The sequence below is a fragment of the Diabrotica virgifera genome, chromosome 7 (genome assembly GCF_917563875.1).
Source record: "Diabrotica virgifera virgifera chromosome 7, PGI_DIABVI_V3a".
In the NCBI taxonomy this organism is placed as follows: domain Eukaryota; kingdom Metazoa; phylum Arthropoda; class Insecta; order Coleoptera; family Chrysomelidae; genus Diabrotica; species Diabrotica virgifera.
This window is the reverse complement of record NC_065449.1, coordinates 148702703-148717933: the sequence shown is the minus strand read 5'-3', so window position 1 is coordinate 148717933 and position 15231 is coordinate 148702703. Positions and strand designations below refer to the sequence as shown.

The following is a 15231-nucleotide window of genomic DNA, read 5'->3' as shown; positions in this document are numbered from 1 at the left end:
ATTTGGCATAAAAACAAATCAATTGTGTTTATTCCATTTATAAAATGGTATTTTCTTTGATTTGTATAGTCTTATAAATTGTACAGATTATATTCGTAGATATAAATATTATATAATTCATAAATATTTTTTTTTTCGATTATAGCGCCATCTATCGGCAACTAGAATACATGTTATAAATGTCTGTAATCACAGACGTGCCTTTTTTCTGTCACATACAATTTAATGCGTTAGAAAGAAATCAAAAAACTGTGACGCACTGAAAGATGCCCATGAGAAAAAAATTACCTATTTTGTTAATAAATACAATTTAATTAGTGAACAATTATTATTATTGTTATTAGGTTCAATTTTCATCTTTAAATATTTAAAAGATCCGTCTAAAAAACTGATTTTATTTTATTTAATATACCGATTATATTAATATCTATACATATTTAAATAATCATTAATAAAACACGAATCTATATCTACGTTTATGTCTTTAAATTATTAACAACAAATTTTAGATATTCTCGATGAAACATTTATGATTTAATTTTTATAATAGGGTACATTGATAATAATGAATTTTACAATAGGGTCTATTCCTCGGCACTTTGACAAAGTCCTCACAAAGTCTATTGAAATTTTTGTCCTCACAATAAAATAATACCAACCAGATGCTTACCTATGTATTGTATCTATGTAGGTAAAAATTCCTCATCTATATTATTTACCGTTATGTACGTGCCACTGGATTCACTGGAACTACAAGACTATCTGTCGTTAAGTATGGAAGCATTAATTTATGCCCGTGGTTCACTGATAGCACGGCACGACACAACCGTCGTCCATTGCAGTGACATTGGACGACAGCCGAAGAGCAACGGCACGACAGTTAGTCGTGGTCGTCCTGTGTGAAAGGCTCCGTATATTGTTGTATTGGACTAATGGAATGTACGACAAACTGTCGTTACGACCGTTTGTCGTGACGACCGAAGTCGTTAAGTATGAAATAGGCCATAAGCTTATAAGCTTTCATTCGATACCTCACTTGTCATTATAATATCTGGTCTAATGACGGAGGAGTTGTATCTACAAAGTCTCTGGGACAGACATACATGGATAATTCAACGTTTTCACATTTTTTCAATATGGGTGAAAACAAATATGCGGAGACACTTGTTTTCAAGCCTTGAAAACTCAAATGTAAACTATTATTTTGAGGTCTCCAAGTGCCTAAATTGAAGTTTAAACATTCATTTTAAGTTTTTAAATAGTATTTATTATAAACAGTTATTTGCTAACTGTTAATTATGCTCGTCCAGTTGCTTTTTAACTTCCGCGGCGTGCTGCACTATTTGGTGCGTCTCTGTCACAGTTATACATATAGGTACTTATACCTAAAATTCCCAACAAAAATTTCACATTTACCTAATAAAATTTTGTAATTTATTATTAACATACAGTTCGTCTAATATACTTACCGTTGCACGTCATTATCTACATCAGAGATCTAAGTTGACATAGTTGCCAAAGTATAAAAAAATCCTGAATCCATTTTAAATCGAATAGATCACATAATTATTGCGAAGTGGATTATACAACAAAACAAATTAATATTCAAAGTAAATAAATAAAAACATTAGAAATAGAAAACAAGAATTAAATTTTAATCTTATGATAAAGTAAATAATAAAAACAATAAATATAATAAAACAAATACTTATAGTAAAGAATAAAAATAAATCTGAATTGTCAATATCGCAACTGTCAAATAAATGTTACCAATTTATGCCAAAATGTCACCTTCGTTCGATTACAGTTACAGTGTGTTCCTGTAACACGCAGAACCTGTAACACGCAAAAAAGAACACACCTACCGCCTAAATATTTCGTGTTGGTATCATGCAACGTCGCGGGCTATGAAATTAGACGGAGTATAGTTTTTTTAAATAATGATTTAGCCATTCATCACAATATAATAAGCTTATAGTTAGTTCTCCTTTTTTTAATGTGATTGATACAAGATACTTTTCTAATGAATAGAGTGCGTCCATAAAGTAACGCATAAATTCATTATTTCGTAAACCAGCAACTTTGAGAAAAAATCCCGAAACAGGTCGATTTCTATTTTTAAATTGCGATCTATTGGCATATATATCATACTAGTGACGTCGTCAACCTGGGCGTGATGACGTAATCGATGATTTTTTTTAATGAGAATAGGAGTCATGTGATAGCTCATTTGAAAGGGTATTCAGTTCTCTATTCACTAGTATAAACATTAACATAATTATCTATACAGGGTGTCCAAATTTTTTTTAAATTAAATTAATTGACAAAACGAATGTATACAATTTATTTAATTATAAATACATTTTAGAGCTGTCAGAAAACAGAAAAAAAAATTTATTTGAAAAATAAACATTGATTTTCGCTTAAACGAAATGTTCAAATTGCCAAAAGGCAGGTGAGTGGCAGCTTTAACATTGAATTTAAGCAAAAAACAATAAATTTATTTGTCAAATAGACATCTTTTTCCTGTCCACATGACTCTGACAACAATAAAACCTATTTTGAATTAAATAGTCTCAATTAATTTAATTAAAAAAAATTTTTGGACACCCTGTATAAACAATTATGTTAATGTTTATATTATTGAATAGAGAATTGAATACCCTTTCAAATGAGCTATTACATGGCCCCTATTCTTATTAAAAAACATCGATTACGTCATCACGCCCAAATTGATGACGTGACTAGTATGACATATATGCCATAAAATCGAAATTTAAAAATAAAAATCGACCTGTTTCGAGATTTTTCCTTAATGTCGCCCGTTTACGAAATAATGAATTTATGGACGTTACTTTATGGACGCACTGTATATATTTATTTATATCAATTGTAAATAAAACTATAATTATACAATTCGCGACATTTATTAAAAGTTGACAATTTTTTATTAAGATTTTTTAAATAACTAAAATATTAATTTATTTTGTATCGATTCATTAAAAAAAGAGGAAATAACAATACTCTTATGTTCTGGTGATTGGCATATTTAATTAGCACATTGGCAATAATTAATTTAATACATAAATAAATTATTAAAAAACTATCTTCTCCTATTAGTTTCATGTTGTTGGATATCATGTTGGCTACCATATTCGCTATTTATAATGACTTATTGACAGCAGCTCTGAATAACGACGTAGTCGATTTTCCGTAACATTGCCGTAGATTTTTCACCCATGATGTTCTTTTCTTACCATGACCGCGTTTACCTTGCATCTTTTCCTGAATGATCAGATGTAAAACATTATAATATATTTTTCAGGGTGTCTAATAGTGGCCAAAGTATTGGAGCTTGTATTTCTTTATTATATTGACCAGTTGTGTTGTTTGGTTTAGCCGTCTAAAGACCTCTTCATTTCTAACTCTATCGACCCAGCTTATTTTTAGTAGTCGTCTGTATACCCACATCTCAAAGGCTTACAGTGGACGCACATAATAATTATCAATTAAAAAATAACGGTTTAAATTGAAACAAAGCCCCGATTACTCATTAGAATCTTGAAATGGAATTTTTAAACTTGAATTTAGGCACTTGGCTACCTCAAAAATAATAATTTACGTAATAGTTTTCAAGCCTTGAAAATATGCATTTTCGTATTTTTCAGATTAAATCACTTTTAACTCGAAAACTATCAACCTTTGAGAAAAATGACCTTTTTTGTTTAAAATGGCATAAAAACAAAAGAATTGAACTGGAATAATGATGCGGCTGTAGTTATTCATTTTTGATTTCCATGTTTACTCTGATTGGAGTACGAAGGGAACCATTCTCGTTGGAATTTTACCGCGCTGAGCAGATGGGACGTGAATTATAAATTGTAAAATCCCCTCATCTTCCTTAGTCTCAGCATCCGTTATGGCTTGCAAATTGTAGAAGCCTCGAAGGTGTTACCAGAGAAGGTTCCCATTGTTTTCAGTCTGGTAGCATGTAGAATAACATTTTTGGATGTTGTTTTATGTGCTATTAGATGGAAAACTTAGTTTTTTGCTAGCAGTTGCCGCTAGGGGGCATCCCTGCCATTTCGTTCGTTGCAATACGTGACTGCACGCCGGGGTTTGTCCTAGTTGGGTCAGAGAGAGCAGCATATGTGCCTCCTGATGAGAGACTAATAAGTTTCGAAACCGGTAGAGGTACTTGCTGCACTCTCTGATTGAACTGGAATAATGATACGGCTGTAGTTTCGTGTTGCAACGAAATTGAAAATGGTTATTCATTTTTGATTTACATGTTTACTCTGATTGGAGTACGAAGGGAACCATTCTCGTTGGAATTTTACCGCGCTGAGCAGGTGGGACGTGAATTATAATTGTGAAATTTCCTCATCTTCCTTAGTCTCAGCATCCGTTATGGCTTGTAAATTGTAGAAACCTCGGAGGTGTTACCAGAAAAGGTTCCGATTGTTTTCAGTCTGGTAAGATGTAGAATAACATTTTTGGATGTTGTTTTATGTGCTATTAGATTAAAAACTTAGTTTTTTATAAAAGAATATTTTTCGAGGCAGAAAAAGTGAGTTGGAATTTATTTAAATAAATTGTTTAAACAATTTCTGCCCAAAATTTTCGCCTGGCATTGTCTACAGGGAACATTTTTGAACAAGAATCGGCAAAGTAAAGAAACCGAATCAGAAACAATTTTTCTTGGGAAGCGGCCTAACAGCCTGAAATATAATACGTTGAACACCCAAATGACCAATAATTATTAGCAATTTATTATTATTTGAAATAATTTTGTCCAGGTGTATGCACATGGCGATAATTGATGCTGAAGTATCCGACAATGAAGATGAGAAAGAAGATACTCATCAAGTTAAATCTAATAAAACTAAACAGCTGTCCACCAAAATTATACACAATGTAAAATGGAAAGACGAAAGCAAAGAAAAATACAAAGACAAAACTTGCTACTCTTCAGCCATAGTAGGTATGTCATAATTTTATATTATTCTAATAGTAGGATAGGCAAGTATGCTAAACTTGCAGTTACTCGAGTGTTATGGGGACCAATTGGGTTGTGAAGATTTGGTCCTAAAAGCAAAAAAAGTTAAGTTTTTAATTTTAGTGAGGATTTTTTAATTTAAATTTCCATTTCCAACAACCGTTCTTTTCGATTATAGCGCCATCTATCCATAATTCTAAAAAATGCCTTGAATAAAAGTTACAATAACTACACAGATAGCGATAGCGACATAAAACTTAACGAAACAGAAAACCAAAATAAACATCCTTGGCAAGAAGTTGCCAATAAGAGAAAAAGGATGAAAAGACAAACAACTTCAGAAATGTCCAACCAAATCCAAACACAAAACAGATTTGATTCCCTCTCAAAAGAAAATCTAGATGAACAAACACACAATTTATCAAATACACAAAACACCAATATCACCAAAAAAGATCCATCACCGCCACCAATCTATATTTATGAAGTTACTGACTATAGTGCTATGATAGCAAACCTTTCAACTGCAACTGCGGCAGAAACCTATTACACCAAAACCATTTCAAATAATACAGTAAAAATTAACCCTACAAACTCAGACACCTACAGGACACTCATACAGCACCTTAAAAAAGAAAACATTGTACATCACACTTACCAACCGATACAAGAGAGGGCCTATAGAGTTGTCATAAGAGGATTACACCATTCAATACCCACAGGAGATATCTCGCATGAATTAAATAATAAGGGTTTTAAAGTTCGCAACATAATTAATGTTGGACATAGAGTTACCAAAGAACCATTGCCCTTATTCTTTGTCGATATAGAGCCAAACGAAAACAACAAAAACATATTTAACCTACAACTCCTACGAAACTGCATAATAACAGTAGAACCACCTAGAATAAAAAATACAATAGTACAATGCACAATGTGTCAAAAATACGGGCACTCAAAAAGTTACTGCCTGAGGCCATTCGCCTGTGTTAAATGCGGTGGATCACATGACACAAAAAACTGCAAAAAAGCACGCGACACACCAGCAACATGTGTCTTATGTAATGGCAATCATCCAGCAAACTATAAAGGATGTGCTATATATAAAGACCTAGTAAATTCGAAAAACAACAATATAACAAGCAGCATTCCTATACCTAGAGTTGCCAGCCTAAATAATAATAACACTAATGCTCACCACATACACCAATCACATGTAACATATGCTCAAGTTGCAGCAACTAATACTTCTTCACAAGAAAACAACAATAATTCAGCCTTTCAAATAAACTTACAGAGTTCCTCAACGAATTTAAAAATATGTTTGCACAATTGATAAACCAAAACAGCATGATACCAAGCATGCTTACAACAGTGATAAATAGAACGTCGTAATGGCTAATTCACTTAGAATAGCAGAGTGTAACGCAAATGGTCTTACAAACCATGTGCAAGAAATTATACTATTTCTAAAATTCAACAAAATAGACATCCTACTTATATCCGAGAGTCACACAACTGAGAGGTCTTTTATAAAAATTCCACACTACTCTGTCTATTACGCAAACCATCCAGATGGAACAGCCCATGCTGGTTCAGTTGTAATAATTCGTACAGCTATAAAACACTACGAACTTGCCCCATATATCACCAACAAAATTCAGAGTACTATCAAAAAAGTACATGCGCTCACCTTTCCATTAACAATAGCTTCTATCTACAGCCCACCACGCCACACCATCAATCTGGAGGAATACAGAGAGTTTTTTGAACAACTTAGCTCACATTTCCTAGTGGCAGGGGACTGGAATACAAAACATACAACCTGGGGAGCAAGACTGATATCTCCAAAAGACAGAAATCTATTAAAGATGATACAAGATAATAACCTGAAATACCTAACAACTGGTACCCCCACATACTGGCTCACTGATAACAACAAAATTCCCGATCTGTTAGACTTTGTTATAACTAAGGGAATACCTGAAATACACAGCGACATCACCCCCAGTTTTGATCTACATTCGGACCACAGTCCCCCATCTTGATTACCTTAAGTACCAATATAATTTGGAAAACTCCTGCACCAAGGCAATGTTCCAGTAACACGAATTGGGTTCAATTCAAAGAAGAATTCAATGAAAAAATATCTCTTCACATTCGACTCAAGCACAAAAACGATATTGAAGAAGCTGTAAAATATTTAACGGAACAAATACAACAGGCCGCTTGGAAAACTACTCCTGTAAAGGAAACAACCATTGATGAAAGATATAGTATACCCCTCCATATTAGAACACTAGTAGAAGAGAGAAGAAGAGCCCGTCGCATATGGCAAAGAACAAGAAACGCGATAGATAAAACAAATCTTAACAGGCTCGCACACAGACTTCATTCCGCTATCCAAACAGCCAAAAACGAATCCCTTGAAAGATATGTCACAAACCTTTCTCTTGACGACAACTCTCTTTGGATAGCCACAAAGAAATTCAAAAAGCCGGTAGTAATGAAATCACCAATTAGGAAAAATGATGGAGCCTGGGCTCGATCAGATATAGAAAAATCCAACAGATTTGCAGAACATCTATCAACCGTCTTCTCCACCCCACAGGCCAACGATATTAACGACGAGAAAATTAGAGACTTCCTCAATGCACCCTGTCAGATATCATTACCACTAAAATACTTCTCACCAAACGAAGTCCGTAACGAAATCAACCTGCTTAACCCTCAGAAAGCTCTAGGATTTGACCTCATAACTGGCGAAATCTTAAAAAAAAACTCAAGAAAAGGTGTCGTCTTAATAACCATTATTTTGAATAGCCTCCTGAGACTATGTTATTTTCCAGTGCAATAGAAGTATGCACAAATTATAATGATACCTAAACCTGGTAAACCTCTAACTGAAGCCGGTTCGTACAGACCAATAAGTCTCCTTCCGACTTTATCAAAAGTCTTCGAAAGGTTAATCCTTAACAGAATAGAAACAATAATACATATAGAAAACCTTATCCCCGATCATCAGTTTGGTTTTCGCTCAAATCACTCAACCATACAACAGTGCCATAGATTAGTCAACAAAATAAAAGAGAGCCTAGAAGGGAAACAAATCTGTCTATCAGCATTCCTCGATATACAGCAAGCATTTGATAGAGTGTGGCACGAGGGTCTTCTCTTTAAAATAAAAACTCAGCTAACTGACCAAATCTACATCCTCCTTAAATCATACTTGTCCGACAGATACTTCCAAGTTAAATATGAAGTACTCTATCCAACTACCACCAAATAAAATCCGGAGTACCTCAAGGCAGTGTACTACTTGGCCCATTCCTTTACCAAATCTTCACTGCTGATATTCCTATTAGCGAAAATACACTAATGGCAACATTTGCGGATGACACTGGTATACTAGCATCAGACATCAACGAAATATTAGCATTTAACAAATTGCAAAATCATCTCAATGAACTAGAAGACTGGCGTAAACGCTGGAAAATAAACGTCAAGACAAACAAGTCTTGTCAAGTAAATTTCACAAATCGAAAAATTAGATGTCCACAACTACACCTAAATAATTCACCTATACCAATAAAAACAAGTAAAGTACCTGGGCCTTCATCTAGATGAAAAACTTACTTGGAAATCACATATTGCAGCCAAACGACGACACCTCGACCCAAAAGTAAAAAATATGAGCTGGCTAATCAACAGAAGATAGCAACTTTCATTAGAAAACAAACTGACCATCTATAAAACAATACTCAAACCAGTGTGGACATACGGAATCGAGCTGTGGGGCTGTAGCAAACCATCCAACACCAAAATACTACAGACATTCCAGTCAAAAACTATTCGTATGTTAGCTAAAGCCCCATGGCATGTGTCAAACCAAACCCTTCATGCAGACATCAACACCCCCTTCATCAATGATGTGATTGCTGACCACTCCAGAAGATACATGAATCGCAGCGCAGACCATCCAAACCATCTCATAGATGAATTAATTATTCAACCCCCCACTGGATGACAGACGTCTGAAAAGACTTTGGCCAGAAGACCTAGCTGCTAGGTAAATTCCAGAGAGTCGTCAATGGACGACACCTGCCACAAGCCAAGAACATACATCATATTTACTTATTACTGTATTGAAGTAGATTGTAAATTAGCAATAAATAAATAAATAAAAAAAAAATATTTCCTTGTAATTTTTATTCTTCTTTCTGTGCTTTTTTTTCTATTCCTTTACTGTTAAATGTAGTTTCCAGTAGGTAGTGGTCACTACCTATTTCATAGCTTCTTCTCTCTTATCCAGCTCATCTCTGTTTTTTGCACTACAGTATATTCAATAATTGTTTGTTTTTTTTCTTGATATGACTTCTCTTGTGATCTTATGTACATCTTTTTGTGTTGGAAATGTGTATTCATGATAATCATGTTATTGTCTAAACAGGAAAGTCAAGTAATAGTTTTCCATTATTGTTGATTTTGCCCTCTCCGTATGGTCATATAACATCGTTAATGTAAAAATGTACCATTGTTTATATCTCTACGATTTTTCTCAATCCTATATGAGATGAACACATCATGATTTAATTTCATTTGGTGATCATTCATATTATATAGTATTTTTGAAGCAGTTTTTATATGAAACCGAAATAAAGAAAACATAAATATTTTTAGATGATTTTATTGTTCAAATTGGAGATTATGTAATGGTCAAATCAAAAAATCCAAAGGAACCATCGTACATTGCTAGGATTATACGAATGTTTGATCAACTTCCACAAAAGTATTTATTTCATGGCCTATTATTATGTCGTGGATCAGATACCATTTTAGGAGAAACGTCAGATCCAAGAGAATTGTTTATCATAGATGACTGCGAGAATCTTTTACTAGGAAGTATTATCTGTAAAGTAGAGGTGAGTTTATTTTTTATCGTTTTCACTTTTTATGTTATCAGGGTATATCATATGTATATTATTTTTATGATTTTAAATTTAAAATCAGATAGCCTTTGTTTCTATTTAGGGGAGAGTTACCAACAGTGAGACGCTTTTTTTTTGTAACTGACATAACTATTTTACTATTTTTTTAAAGTAACTAGTTTTTTAGGCATATTGAAGCTATAACATCTGTTTCAATATTCTTGCTACCAAATTTGTGTTTTTAATGAAGTAGAATATTTTATGGCAATTAATTAAAACAGCTGCTCCTGTCTCACTGTTGGGCACAGTTGCCCTACAGTGAGACAAGCAAAAAATTGCACAAATATATATTTGTTATTCACTTATAAGAAAAAGGCAGACATTCGGTAATTAATATTTTATTGTATTTAGTAACAGCTAACACTATTTTAACATGAAAAAGTCTAATATTAACCAAAACACTGAAGAAATCAATACATTTTACTGAACATTTAATAAACGAAAATCTATTTCAAACATAAACGAAGCCCTTTGTCGACTTGTGTGTCCACAGAGAATTGGAGGGGGCATTACAAATTTAATATCATTCATAGAAAGAACAGCTTCGTCAGCTATTTCGGAGAATACAAATTTGTTCGAACCCTCTTTTCGATGTTTTAAAAATGTAACTTCACATTCTTTATTTAATTCGCTTCTTAAGACTTTTCCAACGAAATAAATCTTTCTTTTCTCTTTTTTGCCAGTGAATTCCACTAGGACAAAATCTCCTTTAGTCGGGTTACTATGCAGATTCGAAAAATCACCTGGGTCAATTTTAAAAAAAGATTCATCTCCTGATCTAGTGGTGGCTCTTCTTCGGGGGTTTCGGAATCTTCAGCAAATACTTTCTTCTTAATTTTTTGTACTTTCTCTATCTTAGATCTGTCCTTTCCCTTTTGTGTTTTTGCCCTGTACCTTTCTTCTATTGCCTCTTTCTCTGGGGTGTCTGTAGCAATTATACTCTTTCCCTTTCTTTTTATGTTTTTGGCTTTCCGTGGTTCTGCTTTTGGAAATCCTCGAAAATCTTCAGGACTCCTAAAGGCGCATTTTTTACTAGGCGTATCTTGGTTTTCGATTCCCGATTGTGTTATATTCGTGTTTTCGTCACTTGCTGACTCTGCTGTTCTAAGATCATCATCACTTCTTGGTTGTGTTGAATTTAACCCACTAGTAATATTTTCTTCTGGAATTTCTCGATCAGTAACAGCACTTGGCAAGAAATCTACATCGCTAAATACACTTGCGTCATACGGATATATTCCACACTTTTTGAATGCGTTTATTATATTACTTGGTGTAAGAGCCTTTTCATGAGATATGCCAACGCATTCTGCCACTTCATATATGGATAGTGGTTTACCTGGGTGTCGCAGCATCCAGCTATCCACCGAAGCATTATATGCTGTCGAAAATGCCCTATAAACCCCCACATCAAGGGGTTGTAATTTATTGGAAGAATGTGGGGGAATCGTTAAAATTGTTACCCCATTAGCTTTTGCTAGGTTAAGAACAGCAATGCCAAGATGACTTTCGTGGTTATCGTAAATTAAAAGCTTTGTCTTACAACGCACTCAGCCGAATATAATATTTTCAGCATATATTGTCAGTCAGACACTGACAATCAGTGGCAATTTTAAATATTTGACATTGCATCGGGAATATGTTGAGTTATTTATTAAATATTATTGATATATAGTGTATTTGATAAATAATTGATTTAAGACGTGAACTTAATAAAAAGTTATTTATTGTGTATTATTTGTGGAAGATCCAAGCAGAGAATACATCAGGATAATATATTCTGTGATCCAAGTATTTTGTTGTTAAAGATGTTCAAAATTGTAAGCGTTCCATAACAATATATTATTAAAAAATCAGTTTAACACTTGTCCTCTCTTCTCGATTGAGTATTAGTCTTTGCTGTACAAATAAATTATTACAATCACTGAATACATAGTTAGTGAAAAAATTATCACATTTATTAACTGAATTAATAATTTGCAATTATAAAAATAACAGTTATCCAAGAACATTCAAAACCCATCTCTTTAAATTAATGGTGACATTTTCAAGTAGAATGACATTCTAGTAATGTTTACATATCCATACCAGTGTGAATTTTACTACAGGTAATTTGCCGTGTAAAGACAGAAAAAGTAGGGATACACGTAACATATTTGCGAATTATGTACCCATAGCCTTAATGAAATGCGCCATTACTCACAGAACAAATCTGTGTTCATCCACCCACTAGGTGAAGCAAGGCCCAAGGTACCAGGCGGGGCTCCATGTAGCATATGTTCCTTAAAATGGGTTCTGGGAAACACCATTGCTGGAGGTAAATACTGGCCTGTAGCACTGACTATGCAACATGTTACTAGGGTTCCTCTCTCACCACTTGTTACCTTATTTACCTGTTTAACCCCCTTAACAGCAACAACTTTTTGTGGTTTCTGGACCGTCATAGTGGATGTTTCGTCTAGTTTAAATACTCTTCTTCCGTCGGTAAATGCAGAAGTTCTTGAATAAACAGACTTTAGATTTTCAAAAAGATCCCCACATTATGTCTATTAAAAGAGGTAGCCCTAGATAAGCTACAGACTTCTGGCGTTCTTAATGAGAGTTGTTTATGTCGGTTACGAAATCCCCTAAACCATTTTAATCCTGCCCTCTCTTGGTTGTGCCATTTTTCGGGTATTTTCTTTTTATTGCAGACAGCCATTTCGTAGGCAAGTTTAAGACAATCGGTAACAGACAACCCATAAAACATTCGGGAGCAATCGATTATATATTTTGCTAGGGAAGCATCCTCTTCTGTTGTAAAAACCTTGTTTACGGAGTAGTTAGGTGACATGTGAATATTACTGACATCACCAACTTCTTTAGCTTTCTTTGTGTATCTTGCCAAAGTTTGAAAAGCAATACCTTTTGAAGCAGCTACTTTTCTGATACTTCCACCATTCAGCACAAGATTCACTGCTTCTTTCATTTTTTCTTCAGGACAGTTCCCTATTTTTATTTTCTTTGGATCCATGTTTGATCTGAAACAAATAAAATACTTATTGTCAAAGCTATTCATAATTAATGGGTGCGTTCGGACGACCACAGCGGCTGGACAGCTGAGCCAGCAGTAGCTGTCAGACGTCACCGCTGGAAGCCAGCCGCTGAGAGATTTACTAAGCTTTCCCTATCACGGCTGGATACAACCACTCAGCCGATTTCTGCTGACCGCCAGCCGCTATGGTCGTCCGAACGCACCCATTGTCAAAGTCCAACAGTGAGACAGTCTCAATGTTGGACCTAATGTTATGTCTCACTGTTAAGACATCCGCCCTCGACCGCCATTTTGTAATGCATATCATGTAAAACAAATTGGATCCACAAGATTTAAATATATTTCAAAACTACATAAATATTACTTACCCTGACGTAAATCGCCTATTAAAATATTTATTTATATTTGGAATGTTAGAACAAAACAAGATAGCTATAAAAATTACTTTAGCATGTGCAAATCAAATGTAGTTCGACAACAGACCTGTACCCATTCGCTGTAAAGTAAATACTGGCGCGAAGGAACTGCATCGATAGTAGACGTTGACACGCACTGACAAACTGCTAGACGAATTGGATATAAGGAGGGGAGCGGAAACAAATTGTCTCACTGTAGGACCTGTCTCACTGTTGGTCCCTCTCCCCTATTCTATAATTATTTGTATTATCATAAATTATTATATAAATATTGTATGTAAAATAGGAAATCTAACAATAAAACAGCGAAAACTTTTGTTTTCAATACTTCTACAAAATTTATTACAAATTAATGTCACTACAGCGGTTTCGGCAGAGTGCCTTTCTCAAGTGATTTATTTTACTATGTGATGTAGCATTTTAAACTCTCTAACTGAATAGGTTGAGGAGCGGGGAGCTGTTTGTATCAATTTGGTTATTTAGAACTATATCTGTATTTTTCAATTTATTAATTTCCATAGATTCTAATAAAGATAGCTTAAGGTCTTTATTTTTAATGTGAAGAATTTGAGACTGTTCATTAAAACAATTAATTTGGGGAATCATTCCACCATTCATGAATGAAAGTGAAGTGCTTATGTAGAATCTGTTTTTATATTATTGAAAGCCCTTTTGTGTTCTGCTATCCGCTTGTCAAAGGTTTGCCAGTTTGACCAATGTAAGTTTTTGGACAGTCACCACATGTCAGTTTTTAAACACCACTCAGTAATTGCTTTCTCTCTCGGATCTTATTGTTCTTAATATATTTACTTAAGTTGTTGCTAGTTCTAAAAGCTGGTGTTATTCCTTTCTTTTTTATGTATGTGTTTGCTATTTTTGTTGAAATCTTGCCTTTATTATGTGATAGAGCAGAAGGTACTGGGTTTTTTTCTGGTGGATAGACTAATTTCAGGGCTTTCTTATGGAGTTTTTGGTTTAAAACTTTGTTATTTGTTCGTTGTAGCCATTGTTTACTGCTAGTTGCTTGATGATGTTCAGTTCTATCTCGAAGACATTTTTTAACATGGGAATTTCTGTCAATCTATGTAGTATGCTATGGTAGGCTGCTAACTTATGTTGTGTAGGATGGGATGATGAATTGTGTGTAGTTGTGTCAGTATGGGGTGGTTTATGAAATACGGAGAACTCATGTTTGTTTTGCAGTCTGGTAATTGTTACATCAAGAAAGTTTATGGACTCATTCTGGTCTGGTTCCATTGTAAACTCAATATTACTATGGAGTGAATTGATGTATGATAAAAATTGGTCAAGTTGCCTGTTAGTTCCTGTAAAAGGGTTGGGCAAATACTTTTAAGCGCGGGCCAAAATGAAATTTTCAAAATGTCTCCCGGGCCGGAGGACTATACCCAATATGTATGCTGCGCACAAGCGAATGTTTTTGGTGGAGTTTTTTTCTGCCCACATATTTTTTTGACAAAAATACTATAAGTATCACTTTAAAGAATTTGGGCAAAGAAATTTGACTGTTAATAATATATAACAGTAATAATAAATTGTCTTACTTGGGTGTACCTGCGAACAATTTGTGCTCAGTAAAATGTTACGAAATTTTTAAAGAAATGTGGTCCATATTAAGTCATAGCAAGGATCCAGATAATAAATGAAATTCAGAAATTCGATCAAGAATAGAGTAATCAAGAGCAGCCTTTTTGAGGATGAGGAAATATCTGAGTAACCAAAGATTCAATGTGAAAATCCGATGAGGGTAAAATGTTACCTCCACTCTATTCTCCT

The 15231-nt window shown here is 34.1% G+C and overlaps 1 protein-coding gene across 1 annotated transcript in view; it reads left to right on the top strand.

The window, feature by feature from the left end:
* The window catches only part of LOC114334004 (DNA (cytosine-5)-methyltransferase PliMCI), a 114022-nt gene that overhangs the window by 19024 nt on the left and 79767 nt on the right, over positions 1 to 15231 (top strand). Inside the window, exons 6-7 of the mRNA XM_050656416.1 lie at positions 4800 to 4984; positions 9680 to 9921. Of these exons, the coding sequence (XP_050512373.1) occupies positions 4800 to 4984; positions 9680 to 9921 (427 nt within the window). The remainder of the gene's footprint in view (positions 1 to 4799; positions 4985 to 9679; positions 9922 to 15231) is intronic.